We start from the raw sequence: 18,351 nt of genomic DNA on the forward strand, positions 1-18,351 counted from the left end.
GTAGTATAATGAGAAAGATTTTGTTTTCTATCTCCTCATTAAATATTAAGTAGTGAACTTCTAAGAACTCAAATGTCCTAATTGGATCCAACTATGTGAGAGCAATACAGGTTTAGAAGTATCTTTTTTTAAAGGCAAATCATGACCACTTCAACAAAAATTATATATAGTAAAATTTACTTTTTCTGGTGACACTGTAGTTCTGTGAGTTTTTACATACACTCAGGGTTTTGTGACCACCAGCACATACAGGATAAATAATAATTAGAACTCCCCAGAGGTTACCTTTGTGCTGCCCCTTTGCATTCAGACCTTCCCTCCTTCCTTTACTTCCTAAACTATGAAAGTAATCTCTAAGTTCCATATGCAACCATGGTAAAGGGTGAAAATCTAACTACTTAAGGGGGCTTATGCACAGTCTTTGACCAGTTAAGTGGCTTATGGGTGATTCTTAGGAAGCCAGACTAAAATGTGAAAACAAGGAGGAAAAAATATGAGCAGGGACATCAACAGCTGTATACTGTGTGGAAAGTAGACTTCACAGAATTAGATCAGCCAAATAAACAAATATCAACAGCAAAACCTCTGGGGGCTGGAAATATCAGTAACCAGAGTTGCTACAATACGTTATTTAAAATGTCCAATTTTCAACAAAAAATTATGAGAAAGTAAAGAAATTGGAGACTGTGACAGATACATAGGAGAAATAAACAATAAAGACTGCTTTTGAGGTGGCCCATCTATTGAACAAAGCAGACAAAGACTTAAAGCAGCTATTATAAATATGTTCAAAGATTAAAAGAAACCATTCTTAAAGAATTAAAGAAAGGTACGGTGGCAGTGAATCATCAGATAGAGACTATCAGTTAGAGATAGAAATGATAACGAACCAAATGCAGATATGATACCAAAAACACAAACAATAGAAGTGAACATAGATAAAATGGAGTACAGCAACATTAAAAGCTTCTGCACAACAAAGGACACAGTCACAGAATGAAAAGGCAACCTTTGGAATGGGAGAACATATTTATAAATCATTCATCTAATAAGGGCTTAGTATCAGAATGTATAAGAACTCTTTCCTACAACTCAACAGCCAAGAGCAATTCAATTTAAAAATGGGCAGAGGACTTGAACAGACATTTCTCCAGAGAAGACATACGGACAGCCAACAAGCCCATGAGAAGATTCTCCTCAACATCACTAATCATTATGGAAATGCAAATTAGAACCACTATGAGCTATCACCTTTGTGGGACTATAAAATGGTGTGGCTGCTGTGCGAAACAGTATAGTAGTTTCTCAAAAAATTAAAAACAAAATTACCACATGACCCAGCAATTCCACTTCTGCACATACACCCAAAAGAACTGAAAGCAGCAGAAACTTGGAAATATATTTGTATACCCATTTAATTTAATTTAATTTGTCTATTTATTTATTTATTTTTAGAGAGGGAGAGAAAGAGGAGGAGGGGCAGCGGAAGAGGATGAGAGAGAATTTTAAGCAGCTCCACACCCAGCACAGAGCTCCACATGGGTCTCAGTCTCACAACCCTGAGATCATGACCTGAGCCTAAATCAAGAGTTGGATGCTTAACTGACTGAGCCACCCAGGCGCCCCTGTATACCCATTTTAATAGCCTTATTCACAGTAGCCAAAAAGTAGAAGCAGCCCAAATGTCCATCGCTGGATGCGTAAACAAAATGTGGTATAAGCCATACAATGCAATATTTTTCAACCTGTAAAAGGAAGGAAATTTTGACACATGCTACAGCATGGATGAACTTTGAAGACATTATGCCAAGTGAAATAAGGCAGTCACAAAAACACACTGATCTCACTCACATGGATGTATTTAAAGTAGTCAAACTCATAGAGACAGAATGGTGGTTGCCAGGGATTGGGGTGAAGGGGAATGGAAATTACTCTTCAATGGGTACAGAGTTTCAGTTTTCTAAGGTGAAAAGAGTTTTGCTGATGGATAGTTGTGATGTTTGTGTAACAATGCAAATGTACTTAATGCTACTGTACACCTAAAAGTAGTTAAATGGTAAATTTTATGTTTATTTTATGTTTATTTTACCACAACTTATCTCAATCATTCGTAAGGAATTAAGTACCAGGAGCACTCTCATAATCAGGAAATAATATTCAAAGAAATCTTAAAAAATTTATCTCTCTAATATTTTTAAACTGCTATTTTCATCATTCTTTGAAGGTGATATCAAGCAAATGCTTATGGTTTCTTAAGTTAGTAAAAACATTTCAATTTCAGTTGTCTCAGTGAGAGATACGAAGTGCTAGATTTTCACCTGACTTCCTGACCCGATGAACAATTTTTTGGACTTACTGCCTTGTTTAGACTGTTTATACCACTAATTTGGGTGGAATTGAATCAAGTTTGCTGACTTCTGATGAAGCACTTGAACCAACTTTCCTACATTGCAAATGTAGGAAAAGTCTCACTGAATCAACTTAATCATTTGCTCCCTCTTGATTTTTTTTGCTGCCAAAGAACTATTGCTTAAGAACCTTTGGAATGAGAACAAGAACTATGGGGCTGTAAGTTGAGCATGGAAAATAGTTAAGATAATAATCTCCACCTATCAACTCTCCTATTTATATTAACGTTCTGTTAGTAGAAAGAATATGTAGTAGTATCAGGAATCAATCTTTTATAAGTATCATTCATATTTCTGTTGAGCTTCTACTGTTATCAGAACAAAATTAGCAAATAAACCTGTAAGAACCAAGATATCTATTTACATACATAGTTCCATTTTAAACTGTGGCTGAAGAGAAAGTATTTTCCTAATATAGCTCTTGGAGCTTAGCCAAACAGTCCAACACTCAGGGCACAGAATCGGAACAAGTGCTCCCAGGTTTGCCATGTGATAGAAATGATGCTAAGTGATTTGCTCATGAAAATGAATCTATTTTTGGTTATGACTGAAGAAAAAAAATTAGACTATCTGAGGGGAATGTTTAGAAGCCATTTCTCTGCTCGAATGGGAATACATATATAAAGGCCAGCTATCCTTGATCCATGCTTCCAAGCAGTATTGTACCTACAGCACTCCAGCAAGGTGGTCCTAATCCTGAAAAAGAAAAATCTCTATGCAGGTTAATTCCACATTTCTAATGGGAGTGCACTGTGTGCAGTAAGCCGTTCAGTTAGAAATTTTTTCTTCCTCTCCAAGTGCAGTCTTATTACAATGAAAGACTGTTTGCCATATCTCCAAATTTGATCAAGAATGGCCGATATGTATTTCCTTATACTAACTTTTTCATGAAATCATCAAATTATAAAATCGAAATAGAAGGAGCAGGGGCACCTGGCTGACTCGGTTGGTAGAGCATGTGACTCTTGATATTGGGGTTGTAGGTTCGAGCCCCACGTTGGGTGTAGAGAGTACTTAAAAATAAAATCTTTAGGGGCGCCCGGGTGGCTCAGTCGGGTAAGTGTCTGACTCTTGATTTTAGCTCAGGTCGTGATCTCAGGGTTGTGAGATTGAGCCCATGGTCAGGCTCTGTGTTCAGTGTGAGTTTGCTTGTCCCTCTCCCTCTGCCCCTTCCCCCCCCAAATAAATAAATAAAATCTTTAAAAAAAAACCAACAACAAAATAGAAACAACAAACTAAAGTTTCTGAAAATAATTGCTCAGTCATTAGATTCCATTTGAACATCTCTAAGGAAATGGCACTTCCATGTCCTGAGGCAGTCTTTCAGTTTTTAAAAACTATTTTTCACTTAGGTACTGTAGGGCCTTCTCCATCTTCTCTTCTTCAGGTCAGATTGTTGTGATTCTTTTAACTTTATCTCCTTTTTATTATTTTTGCTGTTTCTTTCTTTATCCTTTTAAAAACCTATTTACTTAATGGATTCATACAGTGCCTTCCCAGAGAGCAAAAGGCTACTGGAAGACATCTAAATAACACACATGCTTTATGAGCCAAAGAGAAACTTAAATGTCAGAATGACAAAAATGCAGGAGGGAGAGTTAATACAGCAGGAATGAGGCCCGGAAAAGAAACAGGGTCCAGAGGGGCTAAGCCCGCAGGGTCTGCAGTAGAAACTTTACGTAGAGGACCAAAATGAGTTTGTGCAACGTTCCATAAATTCATGAAGGCCATTGACTGCATTGTTTTAGAAAGGGTCAAGAATTTCCACTCCTCTCCCCACAGCACAGTCCTGTGGTCCACAGTTGCAGGCTGTACTGCCTCTTCTTAGTCCTGTGGTCTCTGGTTGATACAGAATAAGAGAGCTGGATGGGACCTTGAAAATCTCCAAGGATCGTGGCTCTGCGGCATTCTTTGTAACCCATTCTCTTTTTCACCGTTTTCTCCTTCCCTGTTGTCCCTGCCTCCCACTCCCCAAGTAGGAGCTAGTATCATTACGAAGGCCTGGTGAAGGCCGACCAGGGGCACCACTTACATTGCTCTCCTTTGAGTCCCCCCCGACCCCCCGCCGTGCAGTCAGTGGATAGCACCTCTAGGGAATAATCATCTTGCCTCTACTTTCAGTTATGGCAGTCACATCTTCAGGATGACCAAAATTGGACCAGATGCTTCTCAAGTCTTTTCAAACTCTAATGTTCTCTGATTCTCTAATTCTGTGAACCAAAATAAGGAATAAGAGACTAATTATAGGTTGTTTCTTGAAAGCATTAACCTCAAAACTGTTTCAGTCAGGCTTGCAGAGTACTTGGCACCAGCAGGACATTTTCTTACTCTCTGGGTACAGTTCGGTTCTGATGGCCAGTCCTCAAGAGAAGCACAGAAAAGATGAAGGGAGAATTCTAAAGGAGGACCAGGTGTGACTGAGGATGCGCTTTAGAATCCTGTAGATGGGAATATGATAGAAGGCTCTGAACTGTGCAGCGACCTTTCCATCCTATGCTCAGATGCCAGAACAATGGGATGTTCTTGAAAGTGAAAAACAAAGATAAGATCAACAAAAAGTATAGAAGATGTATTTACCTCTTAAGTTGTAGGTCGTAAGCTTGAAGGAAGAATTGTCGGGGAGGCCTGGGCTGAAAACAGACTCATGATAAATTCATTTTGTTTATTGTGAAAATGAAACATATTTTGGTAGACATTCCTAACTTCTCAAAAAAGTGTACATTCCTCGGTAGTGTTTTGAAGGGTTTATCCGATGCTAAAAGTAGTAATTGCTCATGGTAGGAAGTTTTGGGTAATATAGAAAAATGTCAAGAGCACCTAGAGGGAGCCACTCTGAACCTTGGGCATATTTCTTTAGTCTCATTGCTGGTGCATTCTCAAACACAGTCGAGATCATTTGGCACACACCATTTGTATGCTGATTTTTCCCTTAGCAGACTATGTTCCAATGCCGTGAAAAACTCAAGTTACATCATTTTATTTTATTTTATTTTTTATTTATTTGAGAGAGAGAGAGTGCGAGAGAGATAGCACGAGCAGGGGGAGGGGCAGAGGGAGAAGCAGACTCCCCACTGAGCAGGGAGCCCCACACGGGGCTCAATCCCAGGACCCTGGGATCATGACCTGAGCCGAAGGCAGATGCTTAACCCACTGAGCCACCCAGGCGACCCTCAAGTTACATCATTTTAGTTACTATATAATATTTCTTCTTTAGAAGTCATCAGTGTTTCCTTAGCCTTTCCTCCTGTCTGGGGTATAGTTACATGGTTTCCTTTTTTTAATGATCGTACTAAATAACATCTTTGTACATCAGTCTTTGTTCCCATTTAAAATTATTTGCTTATTTTCTTGGACGTGTGAGGTTAATGTCAGAAAGCCACCCATACCCTCCCTTGTTCAAGACAGAGCCCTGGGACTGCCATGCATCTGACCCAGCCTGGCACGTTTACAGGCACCATTTCCCATATGAAAAATAAGTGCTCCTACTTAGAACTGTTTAAATAACTTCCAGCTGTGCTTATGAGAGAGAACATTTCCGAACTGATTTTAGAGTCAGTATTGGAGTAGGTGACTCTTTTATTTATAGTTTGCTTATGCTCTTATTTTAATTGACCTCCTTGAAGCTTTTGGTGTATGAAGTGTCCACAAGTCCAGATTTAAACTGTCTTTAATCTGTGGGCCTCGTAGGAGTGATTTTCAGCTGAAGTATTTATATTTGCCCTAAACCTGAATGCTAATGAATGGGTTTCCACCTTTTAGATCCTTGAGAAGCGAGGTTGAAGACTTGTCTCCACAGGAACGCCCTGCTTTTCTTTCTCTGTGGAAACAGTACGTGCCTGGTTGGAAGAGAGTCACTAGTCTGTCCCCACAGCAAGCCTTCCTCTTTGATCTCTGGCCTCGAAAGAGTTGTGTCTGAGTCCCTTTCTGTGGAACTTTGAATTTGCAATTCTAAGTCAGCCACATCCTCTCATTGATCTGTTTGCTCTTTGCTTCTTGATGCCATTGTTTTAAACAAGGTGTGACACCTTGTCCCTGAGCCCTTGCTCAATTGGTCAAACTGGCTGCTTTTATGGAGTCTGAGTGGAATGTTCCTTCTTTCATTGAATAAGGAAGCTACTCTTTTCTCTTCTCTTCTCTTTTCCTTTTAACTATTTAACTTTTATAACTTACCCTAAGGGGGTTGGGGGGGGGGGTGGGGGAAGGCAATGCTAGCAATAAAGGAAGGGAAAAATAGCAGAAGTGAATATTACCTTTTATGACCAGTATTGTATTGGTTTTTTACCTCAGCTTTACTGAGGTATAATTGACAAAATTGTAAGATATTTGAAGTGTACACCATGATGATTTTATACACATATACATTGCAAAAGGTTTCCTCCCATCTAGTTAATGAATACATCCATCACCTCACGTATTTATATATGCCAGTGTTATTTATAGTCCGTTTTATTGAGGTATAATTTATGTACAATAAAGTTCGCCCATTACAAGTGTACAGTTTCGTGAGTTTTGACACACATGCTCATAGTGTAGCCACCACCGTACTCCAGATAAAGAATACAGAGTTCCCTGTGTAGACATAGGTTTTCATATCTCTTGGGTGACTGTGCCTCAGAATGGAACTGCTGACTTATGTGATAAGCATATGCTTTATAAGAAACTGCCATCCTGTTGTCCAAAATGGCTTTACCATTTTGCATGGTATTTTTTTCTTAGCACCTTTAGAGGTATCTTCATCTACCTCTTCACCCCCCTCCACCCCCTCAAAACTGTTCCTGTGCCTTACAGTGTATATCAGTCTTTAATCAAAGACAAGGCCAGAATTTGTACGTTGAGGAAGAAGAGCAGGACTAGAGGGAAGTGGGCTGGGTATATCCACATGACTACTGGGGGGGGCGGTGGGCATAAGAGTGAGAAAGATCCTTCTAGAAGGACTTTGGAGCTTCAAGTTGTTCTTCCTGTGTCTATAGTGATACTGATAACTTCAGGTTGCTTGAGGCTAACCACAACTACAAAACACTTATGCATACGTTAGGTTTGATCCTAACAATAATTCTGTCAAGGACATATGTTATTACTGTCCCCATTTTACAGATGATGAAACTGGATCAGAAAGTGGATGTGACTTACCCAAGGTCACACTGCTAGTTATTAACAAAGCCAGGATTAGGCCTCAGGTTTCCTAACCATGACCCCAGGGCTTTATCTGCTAATAATGGTAATAGTCACCATGTATTGATCCCTGGCTCTGAGCTAGGACCTTTACCTAGCCACCACATTTTGTATCATTATTCCCATTTTCCAGATGAGTCCTTTAAATGACTTTGCCCCAGTTGTGTAGCCAGCTAGATGAACAGGAATGGACCCAGAACCTCTGACTGCAGGTCCTGTGCTCTTTTCCTTTCTTCATGCAGGAGAAACAGTGTTCCTTTTTTAACAACAGAGAGGAAAGGAGAAGGTGAAGAACATGCAGTGCTGAGAATGGCCACAGTGTGTTAGTAAACTGTCCTTGCCATTTATTTCCAGTTTATGTTGGGTTTTAAATCTGCAGCTTGTTCACTTTGAATGTCTTTAATAAAGATTATCAGGCTTTATCCCTGTTGAGTAAACTTGCTTCTTCTTGCTTCTGTGTCCCCATGTTCCAAGCTGGGTCTAACATTTGGCTTGGTTGTCTTGCCTTCCCTTTGGACATTTTTCCCCTTTCTCCCTCCCTCTTTCTTTTCCCTTCCCCTCTTCTCTATCCCTCTCTTGCTTGCTTTCTTGCTTCTGCTTCAGTCACAATATCATCTGCCTTTCTCCAGGCTCCTGTGCTCCCATAGACTGCTTTGCATCTTTGTAAAATATGCCATTTAAAGGTACTTAAAGCAAGTTTCAGAGCCATTCTTGTCATGTTTCCATTTTTTATCATTATTATGAAAATATGAAACTCAATATGTTTTATCATAAATATACTATTACTTTTTAAATTAGTTTTTGAAATTTAAGAGTGAAAAGTAGATGTTTTCATGAGCTATTCAGGAATGTTGGTGTTGATAGAAGCTCCTTATGATAAGATCTACATCCCGAGTGTTGAAAAAAATGCTTCTGCTGTAATGTTCTGTAAGTAAGATTTCAAAAATGAATCTTCCATTTTATCTTTCCATATTATCAGGAAAGGCTAATATTTTTTATGGCAGAGTAGTCAGGTTTACTCACAGGTAGCAGTGAGTCGTTAGATTTTACATCATACCATTGAAGAGATTATCTGTGTTCAAATTTCTACCAAAGTGTCAGAATTCAAGATTCAACCCTAGCTTCTAGGAAAATAGGTTTTACATTTTTAGAGGGTAGGTGTGAGGCACTTTGGGTTTTAGGTGAGGTGTTGGAAAATTACTTCAAAGCACCGGGGTCCTCTGCATGGGGGGATCTGGCTCCTTCTCTTCACCTGTTGGAGGGAGAGCTTGGCCTGGGTGCAGTCCATGAAATCTCAGGGAAAAGCTTGGCATAGGCCAGAAGCAAACATGAGGAAGGGAGGCTATGGGCCAGGCCTTTAAAACCGCAAGGTCCCTGGGAAGGAGTCCTAACTAAGCCACAGTCCACTACAGACCTGATTGTCTGGGACGGGTTGTGCCAGCTGAGGAGCTGATGGGACTCCAAGGCTGAGAGAGAGAGGAAGGCGGATGGAGGGCTGTAACAGGCATCTCTCGGCATGTTTGCTTGGGAAGGCCAAGGGTCATCACCTTTAGCAACGTTTCAAAACAGGGAACCTCCCACCCAAGGTTTTTTTTTTGTATTAATGTCTATTAAGTGCTACAGCTCAGCCACATTCCTGCTTTTAAACTGTGTACAAATTCATCTAGAAATATTCTGAGAATGTTTGTTTTCACTTTTTCTTCAACATTCAGCTTTCTAGTGTAGATAAGAGGGTATGAGGTAGAGCTGAAGCAGATGCTCACAGAGGAAGTTCTAAATCCTGACTCTGGAGTCCCGCTACTGCTCTCACTGGGCCTGGTGAAGGAAGCAGGACTGGTTCAGAGATCAAGGCAGAGAAGGGATGGTGGGCAGGACTCAGAGTTGAGGAGCTTGCTCAGAAGAATTGAGGGCACTGAGAAAAGAGAGTGAGGATCTTGTTAACGTTACAAGTTTGGGTGGTAAAACTTACAAAACCCCTCAGGACCTCTTCCAATGATTCAAAACATTCTAAGGTCTCTGTTCCTCAAGCGTGAGAGGTTGGTGGCACTTGAAAATTGAAGAATATCTTGGAACGTTCAGTCCTGTGCGTCGAAGCCATCTAAGGGCTTTCATACTGGGTGAAGGAGAGAGAGAGAGGGAGGCTTGTTCTGACCCTTTTCAGAAAAGCCCTTGCAGGAGAGAGAGAAGAACCAAGGCATTAGCTGGAAGATCTAAATACTGTTGCACCCTCATTGAGAATCACTGCTGAGGAGGAGAGGAGGCATTTCCATGCGACGCCTCCACACATCAGGCCTCTCTGTCTCCCAGCGACATGATTTCTATGAACTCAAATGAGTCGATTCTTCAGTATCAGGTCCAGGCTCCCCCATTGCAATATTAAGTAAATATTTGCCTCTGTGTTTTCTTCTTTTCTTTAGGTTTCAGTTTTTACATTTAAATTTTCAGTTTATTTTGGATGGAGGTAGGGATCTAACTTTTTTCTTCCTTCCAGATAGTTAGCAAGTTGGCCCAACATCACTTGTTGAATAAGCCAACCTTTCTCCGCTGACTTGATTGCCCACCTCCGGAATCCTGCTTTCAAACAGCCCGCACTGTCCGGTGACACACCGGCCAAAGCTCAGCCGCTCTGGATTTGTGCTTCCATACTCCTGACAGATTCCCATCTTGGCCTTGTGCTTGGTGCTCCCTGGCCCCCCTGCCGGGGGAGCCGAGCTCTGTTTCGGCAGCAGATCATGCTGTTGTTGAAGTGCTTTATTTTGATAAAGATTAATGGGAGAGGGAGAAAATCAGGGTGTTGGTCCTTGCCATAAAAAAAAACAGGTCTTATAAATAGAATACAAAATAGAAGTCATTTGGTCTCAAAAAAGCCTTTCTCCTCATCCAGATGCTTATTGGATATAATGTGAAGGAGAAAAGCTGCATTAAAGAACACAGACATGGTTGTAGAAATAAGTTACCTAAGATTATCTGAGTAGGATAGGGGAACCCTGGTCTGAAATGGTGCCTAAGGTATCATAAAGACAATTAAAAGCCTCCCCAAGCCACCCCGGGCTGAGGACATACCTGCTTTGGTGCTCCTGGACTTGACCTCTGTGTGCATCCTGTCCCGGAGTGAACTTGTGGGCGAACCTTGCTTTAACATATAAAAACAAAACTAGAAACAGTGCAAAGGAGAAAACATAAAAACCCTCCTCGGCTGTTTCTCAGCCCAGTCCCGCGAGTCAGCAGCCATCTGTCTCTCTCAGTCCTTGTGTGCAGGCCACCACCACTTGAGCCCCTGAAACCTCCTTAAGTGTCCTTTCTCTTTGGTCAGTGCCATGGCCACACCGGGCCGGGGGCCTCTACAGAGGCCTGCCTGAACCATGCAGTAGCCCCAAATCAGTCTCAGCAGATTCCCTCTTCTGTCCAGCCCCTTCTGCACATGGCGGCCAGTGTGGCCTTCTCGAAATGAAAGTCTGATCACGTTGGCCTCCCTCTGGTTACAAGCGTTCAGCGGCACCCCACAGTCTTCAGCTTGCTGGACACTGCCTTACACCGGCCTGCCTGTCCCGCCCCCACCCCCTGCTGCTCCTTCCCACCCGGGCCATGCCTGGAATGCCTCCCCCAGCCCAGAGTTCGCTGCCTCATCCTTAGGTTGCCTTCCCTGTCCTCTTAGACTGGGTCCTGGCCCAGAACTGCGCTGTCACAACGCAGTGGGCCGCGGGCCTCCTGCCTCCATAGCACTGGCCCCAGCCAGTCATACATTTGTGTGTTTATGTGGTTAGCGTCTGCCGCCCTCACAGGTCAGTGAGCCCCACATCCATTTTCATTCATTGTCATAGTCCTAGTGACTGGCACAAGGGAGGTTCTCAATAAGTACTTGTTGAATATTATTCTTGTTTGCCCTGTTGGCAAGCTAACCTGACAAACAAGATTTCATCAAGAATTTAAGATTAGATCATACTGGTCCAAAATATTCCTATTTTGTATTTTCACATCTAGATTTAATGTGTCCATGATATTAATAAAATACTCTTTTAATAGGATATTGTCCTTTGCCTTTATAATGGTCTTTTCATTTGTCTCACATGGGATCTAAATCTCTAGAATTGCATAGGCTTCAAATCTTAGCAAATGATAAACTCTATCAGTATATATTTTCTATTTCATTATATGCCTATAACATTGCATACATAGATGACTCTATGACCAAATATGATTTATTATATACTATTTTAATTTGAAAAGCATGTGATCCAGTTTGCAGTTTTGGGTGGAAAGGAAAAATCATCTATTACGCTACCACTCACACTTAGCCACTGTTCTGGTTTTAGTATGTTACCTGCCCGTCTTCTTATATGGATTTGAACATCACCATGATCACAATATACATAAAATTTAGTGTCCTGTTTTTTCCCCCTAAGTAATCTTAATGTTAATTGATGATTATACTGTCTATGACATGACATATGAGCCTAATTTATCCAGTTCAGGTCAATAAGCATCTATGAAGAACCACACTGTGCTAATAAGTACCATTCTGCACACCTAATACCATTCAAAAAAATACAGATTTGGTACCTTGACTATATAATAATAGAATACCACAGTTCCAAAGCTTTTAGTGACATTTTTACTTCATGGATATATTAATTTTGTGACATCGCCTCTTTATCTTGGAAGACTTTTCTCCATGTTTAATAGCCTCTTTTTTCATGTATTCAACAAATTGATTAGGGCTTCCCACATGCCAGGCACTATTCTATGACCTGGAGATACAGCAGTGAATCCAATAAAGTCCCTGCGCCCTCCTGAAAGGAGACAGATAAGAATGAATGAATAAATGAATGAATGAATGCAGTGATAAGTAGAACAGACAAAAAGCAGGGTGAGAGGGATGGATAATGGCATGGGGGAGGAGCTGGTCTTTCACGAGGTCAGGGAAGGCCTCTCTGATGGTGACATTTGAGCAGAGACTTAAATAGCATGAGTAGGTACACAGCTGTCAGGGAGATTTTTTCTGGCATAGGAATCAGCAGGTGCAAAGGCCCAGAGGTGAGAGTGCTTGGTGTTTTCAAGGACTAGAAAGGAGCCTGTGAAGGAAGGGGCAATAGGAGCTGAGGACAGTGGGCTGGGGCGGGGCCCTCAGGAGACCTTGGAGGGCCTTCCAAGCCATGGTGAGGCCTCTGGCCTCTCCTCTGAGCGAGGTATAGGTAGGCATGGAATAGTGACATCTGAATCGTGTTTCAGTAGGATCATTTCATTCTGCAGCTTTCTCTCTTCCTCCTGAGGACTTCAGTTTCCACCTTTGACACCCTCTGGATGAGTCATTTTATACTAGAACCTATAAGCTTCCTTTCAGACACATGCATGGTATGCTGGTAAAGTGCTCATTCTTTGTGTGTAAATGTGCAGGCAGGTCATTAGCCATACCCTGTGGCGTCACAGAATCATATTTGGTCATCATCGGTGTAAGAAATTAGGCACATTCCACATATCTGAAAAACTCTGTAACTAAATTTCTCATTTCTTTACCTTTTTCCCATTTAAAGCAATTTTCTTTCTGAAAATAATGACCAAATGTATTTTTCAGATTGCAAAAAGTCATATCCTATTAAGGCTTATTGTCAGACTGTAATTATAAAGCATACTTCAACCTCTGATATTCTAGAGACCAGCTTTTTTTGGTGGGGGGGGGCGCCGTTAACCCATTATAATCTTCCTTGAGTTGCTTTATGGTTAGATCTGTCACATGCCGAAGTTAGATCCCATTAGTAGGCTTAAAACACTTATTTCTGAAAAGAACAAACCGTTACAGGTTGCTTAGGGTAATTGATTTCTTTTGTTTTCTTTTCTGTTACAGGAGGAGACATCACAGCTTTCCCAGATTGGGAGGAAAAATATGGAATGTGTTTTACCGCTGACTGAACACAACCAAATGAACTGTACTGACAGTAGTTTGAAAACCAGCAGTTAGCAGTTTGTTCAGGCTCTAACATTGTCCAGCACTTTCCAGAGCAAACTCACTGTTTACAAGAACTCTCGGCCTTACGACGTTTATAACCTCAAGCTTTGTTTATTTAAAATATTTCTGCAAAAGAAAAGTACCCGGAGCCCACTTTCCAAAATGGCCATGGATGAGTATTTGTGGATGGTCATTTTGGGTTTTATCATAGCTTTTATCTTGGCGTTTTCTGTTGGTGCAAACGATGTTGCCAATTCATTTGGTACTGCTGTGGGCTCTGGCGTGGTGACCTTGAGGCAGGCGTGCATTTTGGCTTCAATATTTGAAACAACCGGCTCAGTGTTACTGGGAGCCAAAGTGGGAGAGACCATTCGAAAAGGTATCATTGATGTGAACCTATACAACGAGACAGTAGAAACACTAATGGCTGGGGAAGTTAGTGCAATGGTTGGTAAGTAGCCTTATTCTTTACATCAGTGGGAACTGTGTCCGCTGGCCTATTTCCCTACAATGTTTCTGTCGTGTCCATAAGTGTGATTTTTGCTTTAACTTCAAAAACTGGTTTGATGTTCCATATTCACTACATCTTATTTTGCTTTCTGCATTTTAACTTGATTTTTTTTTTTTTTTTTAGTGTTCAAATATCAAGCAAACATTTCTCAGTTTTTTAGCAAAGTTGGTTGTTAAAATAGATTTGGCTAAAAGTACTTTTTATAAAGTACAGACAAAGATGTTTGTAGACTAGCTATCATTTTAAAGTGGTTTGAGAGTTCTTAAAGAAATAACGTGTCTCAGTGAATGTGTTTGTAAGGTTGACTTGTGAGATATCCTTGACAGTTGATGTCTGTTTTTCCATAGATTATTCATCAGTTAGGATGCAATGTTTTGAAAACGTGGATGCCAAAAACCAGTATTTATTAAGTTTTGTATTCTCAGCTTAAGGTTTTGAGTTGACTGAATCAATCTCAAGCGCTTGTGTTTCAGGAAATTCTAGTCTTCTACATTGTTTGTAATCCCTTTGTTGGCTTTTGTTTTGATTTTCTGATTCTACCTCTGGGAGCTCCATTTGGGATGATATTTGTTTTGTTTTCTGGCCAAATGACCATTTGTGTGTCACCTGTTTATATTGGTAGTTTCAAGTTGTCTAGATGAGAGGGAAGTGTTGAGGGCAGTGAAACATGTTAACAAGCAGACTGACCGGCCAGTCGGTGTAATTTCTCCATTGGCCAAGCTGACCATCAGCTTAAAGCACCGTGGGGGCGCTGCCCTTCCTGCCCTCGCTACCACCAGAAAGAAGACTCGGGCAGGAATGCTTAAGTGCAGCTGACAGGACTCTTGCTCTGCTTGCCTCTGGGTAGAGATGACGTCACAGCAGACAGTGGATCTATATGGGTAATTTGGTTAGGGAGAAGAGGGTTAGAGAGGAATCCTACCACCTTCTGCTTTCAACAGGACATACCCTTTTGTAGGAAGGGTCCTGCAGTAGGAGGTAAGATGCTAGCATACCAAGAACACAGCTACATTCCACAGGTCCCTAGTTCTTTACTGTCACTAGCATCCCTGAAGCTCCCAGAATGTGGACATTATTTGCCAAAAAAAGATGCACCACCATCTTTTTTGCGACAGCAAGTTAGTCTGAGAAGTTGTTGAGGCGTTTGATCCATATCCAATACCGATGTACTAAGGTATTAAATACTACTAAGCACAGGACGCTGATAATACATGCTAAGGAGTTCTGTTTTGTGTTTTAACAATGTAAGGTTCATGACTGCTTTCATTCCAACAGCTGTTGTAATGACTGAATCTTATTTACCTTCACTGGGTATCTATTTCCCATCATACTCAGATAAAAGTGAAATTCCCCTTAGAAAAATGACAGTTCTTTGTAAAAATCACCCTTGGTTATCATGATAGGTATCTAAGACATAATCATAGTGAGCTGAAATTAAGATTTCTCCAGTCAGGATGATATGGGCAAGAAATGTTGAAAGTAGGGGTGAAATAAAGAAAAGCATTTATAAAATTAAATCTTAACAGCAGCTTCTCCTTTCAGTGGATAAAACTTCTGAGGAATGGTTGTGTTTTTTTTTTTTTTTTTAAGATTTTATTTGTTTATTTGAAAGAGAGAGTGAGTGAGAGAGAACACAAGCAGGGGGAGTGGCAGGCAGAGGGAAAGGGAGAAGCAGACTCCCCCTGAGCAGGGAGACCAATTCAGGACTTGATCCCAGGACCCTGGGATCATGACCTGAGCCGTTGGCAGATGCTTAACTGACTGAGCCACCCAGGTGCCCCGGAATGGTTGTGTTTATTAAAGAGACTTGTTAGCGAGGCCACACAGAGGCCCCAGCTTAGACTGAAAGCCTTGTGAGCTCAAAGCTTCATTCACTGCTCACTTTTCTTTTCTTTTTTTTTTTTTAAAGATTTTTATTTATTTGACAGAGAAAGAGATAGCGAGAGCAGGAACACAAGCAGAGGGAGTCAGAGAGGGAGAAGCAGGCTTCCCACAGAGCAGGGAGCCCGATGCGGGGCTCGATCCCAGGACCCTGGGATCATGACCTGAGCCGAAGGCAGACGCTTAACGACTGAGCCACCCAGGCGCCCCCACTGCTCACTCTTCATGTGGGCAGTATGACTCGTCCAGTTTTTCAGTTCTCCCACCCCTGGCCTTTGGCTCTTCACTGAAAGAATGACGAATACTTACCTCAACTAGAATTTAGGTTAACCAAAGCAATTTGAGGTTTTGCTTGAATAACTTGATTTTGTTTGCTTTGGTTTCTTTCTTTTAGTCTTTCCTTTTTTCTTTCTTTCTCTTTTGGTGTATGGGTAGATGAATCTCAAAGCCTATTTTGTTGGGAAGTTGTGTGAGTTACCTAGATTTTTAGAATTGGGTTCCTTGCAAACGAGAGCTTTGTTAATTTAAGGTGGTGGTATAATTATTATTGGCCAAAACCAAAGCTGATTCTTTCCTGATGCCTGAATTTTCCCCTTCTCCCTCTTCTAAATTCAGTATCCATTTCTTCTCTCTTTTTCTCCCCCTGTCCTATTCTGTTCTTTTATTTTTTATTTTTTTCCTTTAGAAATGTCTCCCCAAGCCCTTGAGTCTCTGTGCTTTCTGATAGAGTGGTGGTAGGTTTGGGTTGGTTGGGTGGAAGAAACTATTGTGCCAGCTAAACTTCCAGAACAGGGTCCCTTTTTGAACATTAAGTTCAGCGCTAAAGCACTAGTCGGTCCACTTAGTGTGAAACCACCAATGGTTCCAAAAATCTGAGAATTCAGAACTCACCATCTGCTCATGGAAATACCCCCAATAGCATGAACAAGCTGTCTCCTTGAACCAAAGTAAGAAGTGCCCCATCCCCTTAAAGCTCCCTAACTGCTGAGCCTTCTCTGCACCAAGCACACTCACCCTGCCTGCCTGCTTCCAGCATAACCCCGCACCTTTGTGCGGTCACCCCCCAACCTTCCCAGGAATTGTTGCCTCAGAGATGCCCACCTTCCCCCCGACTTTCCCTAGGTTTTGTCTTACACTCTTATTCAGTACTTAATCCCTTCCTCTTTATAAGATATCATTATCTTAAGGTAAAATATCTCTGACTTTTTTCCCCACTGTTTTTCTTAACACTAATGTAATCCCATTGGCCTTCAGAAATTCCCAAGGCTTAGGAGGCCTTGCACTCTCGCTTTGCCAGGCGCCCTGCAAATACCTGCCTCTGCCTTCCCCTCCTTTCCGCTGCCCCTCCCCTTCTGCCCACTGGCCCCCATCCTGGCCAGGCAGCCCTGTCCCCCCGACCTTTCCTTACAAACCCTGCTGCCCCAGGACCTATGTTATAAAGTCAGCCAGAGAAGGGAAAGCAGCTTTCAGGAAAGAAAATCTCATGGTCTGAATTCATCTGGGTGAGTTTATACTCTTCTGTGAACATCACTAGATTATTTTCAGTTGGTAAGAATAGAAATCATAGAGTTTCTTTCTCAAGTTATAGTTCTGTGCCACGTAACATGCTCTCAACTCTGGCCCTGTTTTTAACACAAACGAGTCAGTCACTCGGGAGCTCAGGGCTTAGATGTGAAGGCTTAAGGAATTGTCCACAGGGAGGCCTGGCGGCCGCCATGCAACCTGTCACCAATTCGGCGGCACGAGGCCGGCCACTCCTCCTCCCGACACATGACACACGCTTCAGGGGTAGACGCGGACAGGGTCAGAGCCCAGTTTGGCTCACAGGTGGGCATGCCCAGCACTCACGAGCAGTCGTCAGCGTTGCTGCCCAAACTAGGGCCCGTACAGCTAGGAATGATCCTCTGTAACTCAGATATTTTTGAACAAAATGCCAGGGATCTGCTTAAAAGTGCTGCTGCCAAGCAACCAGATTTCCAGAATTAACATTTGGGATTAATAACGTGCCCTGCTTATCAGCCAAGCCCTTTGTTCCCTTACAGTTCTGTATGAGCTTTTCAACAGCTGTTTCTGAAAGTGATCTCACCCAGCTGATGCTTTTAATACGCGCTGCAAAATTTGATCTGCTTATGAAAATATCTGAAGTGAACTGTAGCCTAGAAAAACAGTAAGCCTGGAAAAGGAGGTGAAATTGAGGTAAAAGGACACAAAGCCAAAGCTAAGGATCCTCTTAACTGGTAAGAATTAGAAGACTTGAGGAAGCATACAAAGAAAATGCTTGGCATTCTGGGCAGGGGCTGAGAGCAGATGCCCACCTGTGGGTTAAATTTCACAGTGACTTCTCATATGAGAGGCACAAATACAAAAAGCAATGTGGAATTACTCTCTTTTTTTATTGAGGTGTCATTGACATGTAACACTATTACTAGTTTCAG

General features: G+C 41.7%; 1 protein-coding gene across 5 annotated transcripts in view; it reads left to right on the top strand.

The window, feature by feature from the left end:
• SLC20A2 (solute carrier family 20 member 2) overlaps positions 1-18,351 on the top strand; it is a 103,938-nt gene that overhangs the window by 42,132 nt on the left and 43,455 nt on the right. For all 5 annotated transcript variants that reach the window (XM_035003937.1, XM_035003935.1, XM_035003938.1 and 2 more), the window contains one exon: positions 13,423-13,975. In XM_035003937.1, coding sequence (XP_034859828.1) covers positions 13,687-13,975 — 289 coding nt within the window. In that variant the 5' untranslated portion in view covers positions 13,423-13,686. The remainder of the gene's footprint in view (positions 1-13,422; positions 13,976-18,351) is intronic.

Source organism: Mirounga leonina, unplaced genomic scaffold (genome assembly GCF_011800145.1).
Source record: "Mirounga leonina isolate KUSES-001 unplaced genomic scaffold, KU_Mleo_1.0 Mir_128, whole genome shotgun sequence".
Classification (NCBI taxonomy): domain Eukaryota; kingdom Metazoa; phylum Chordata; class Mammalia; order Carnivora; family Phocidae; genus Mirounga; species Mirounga leonina.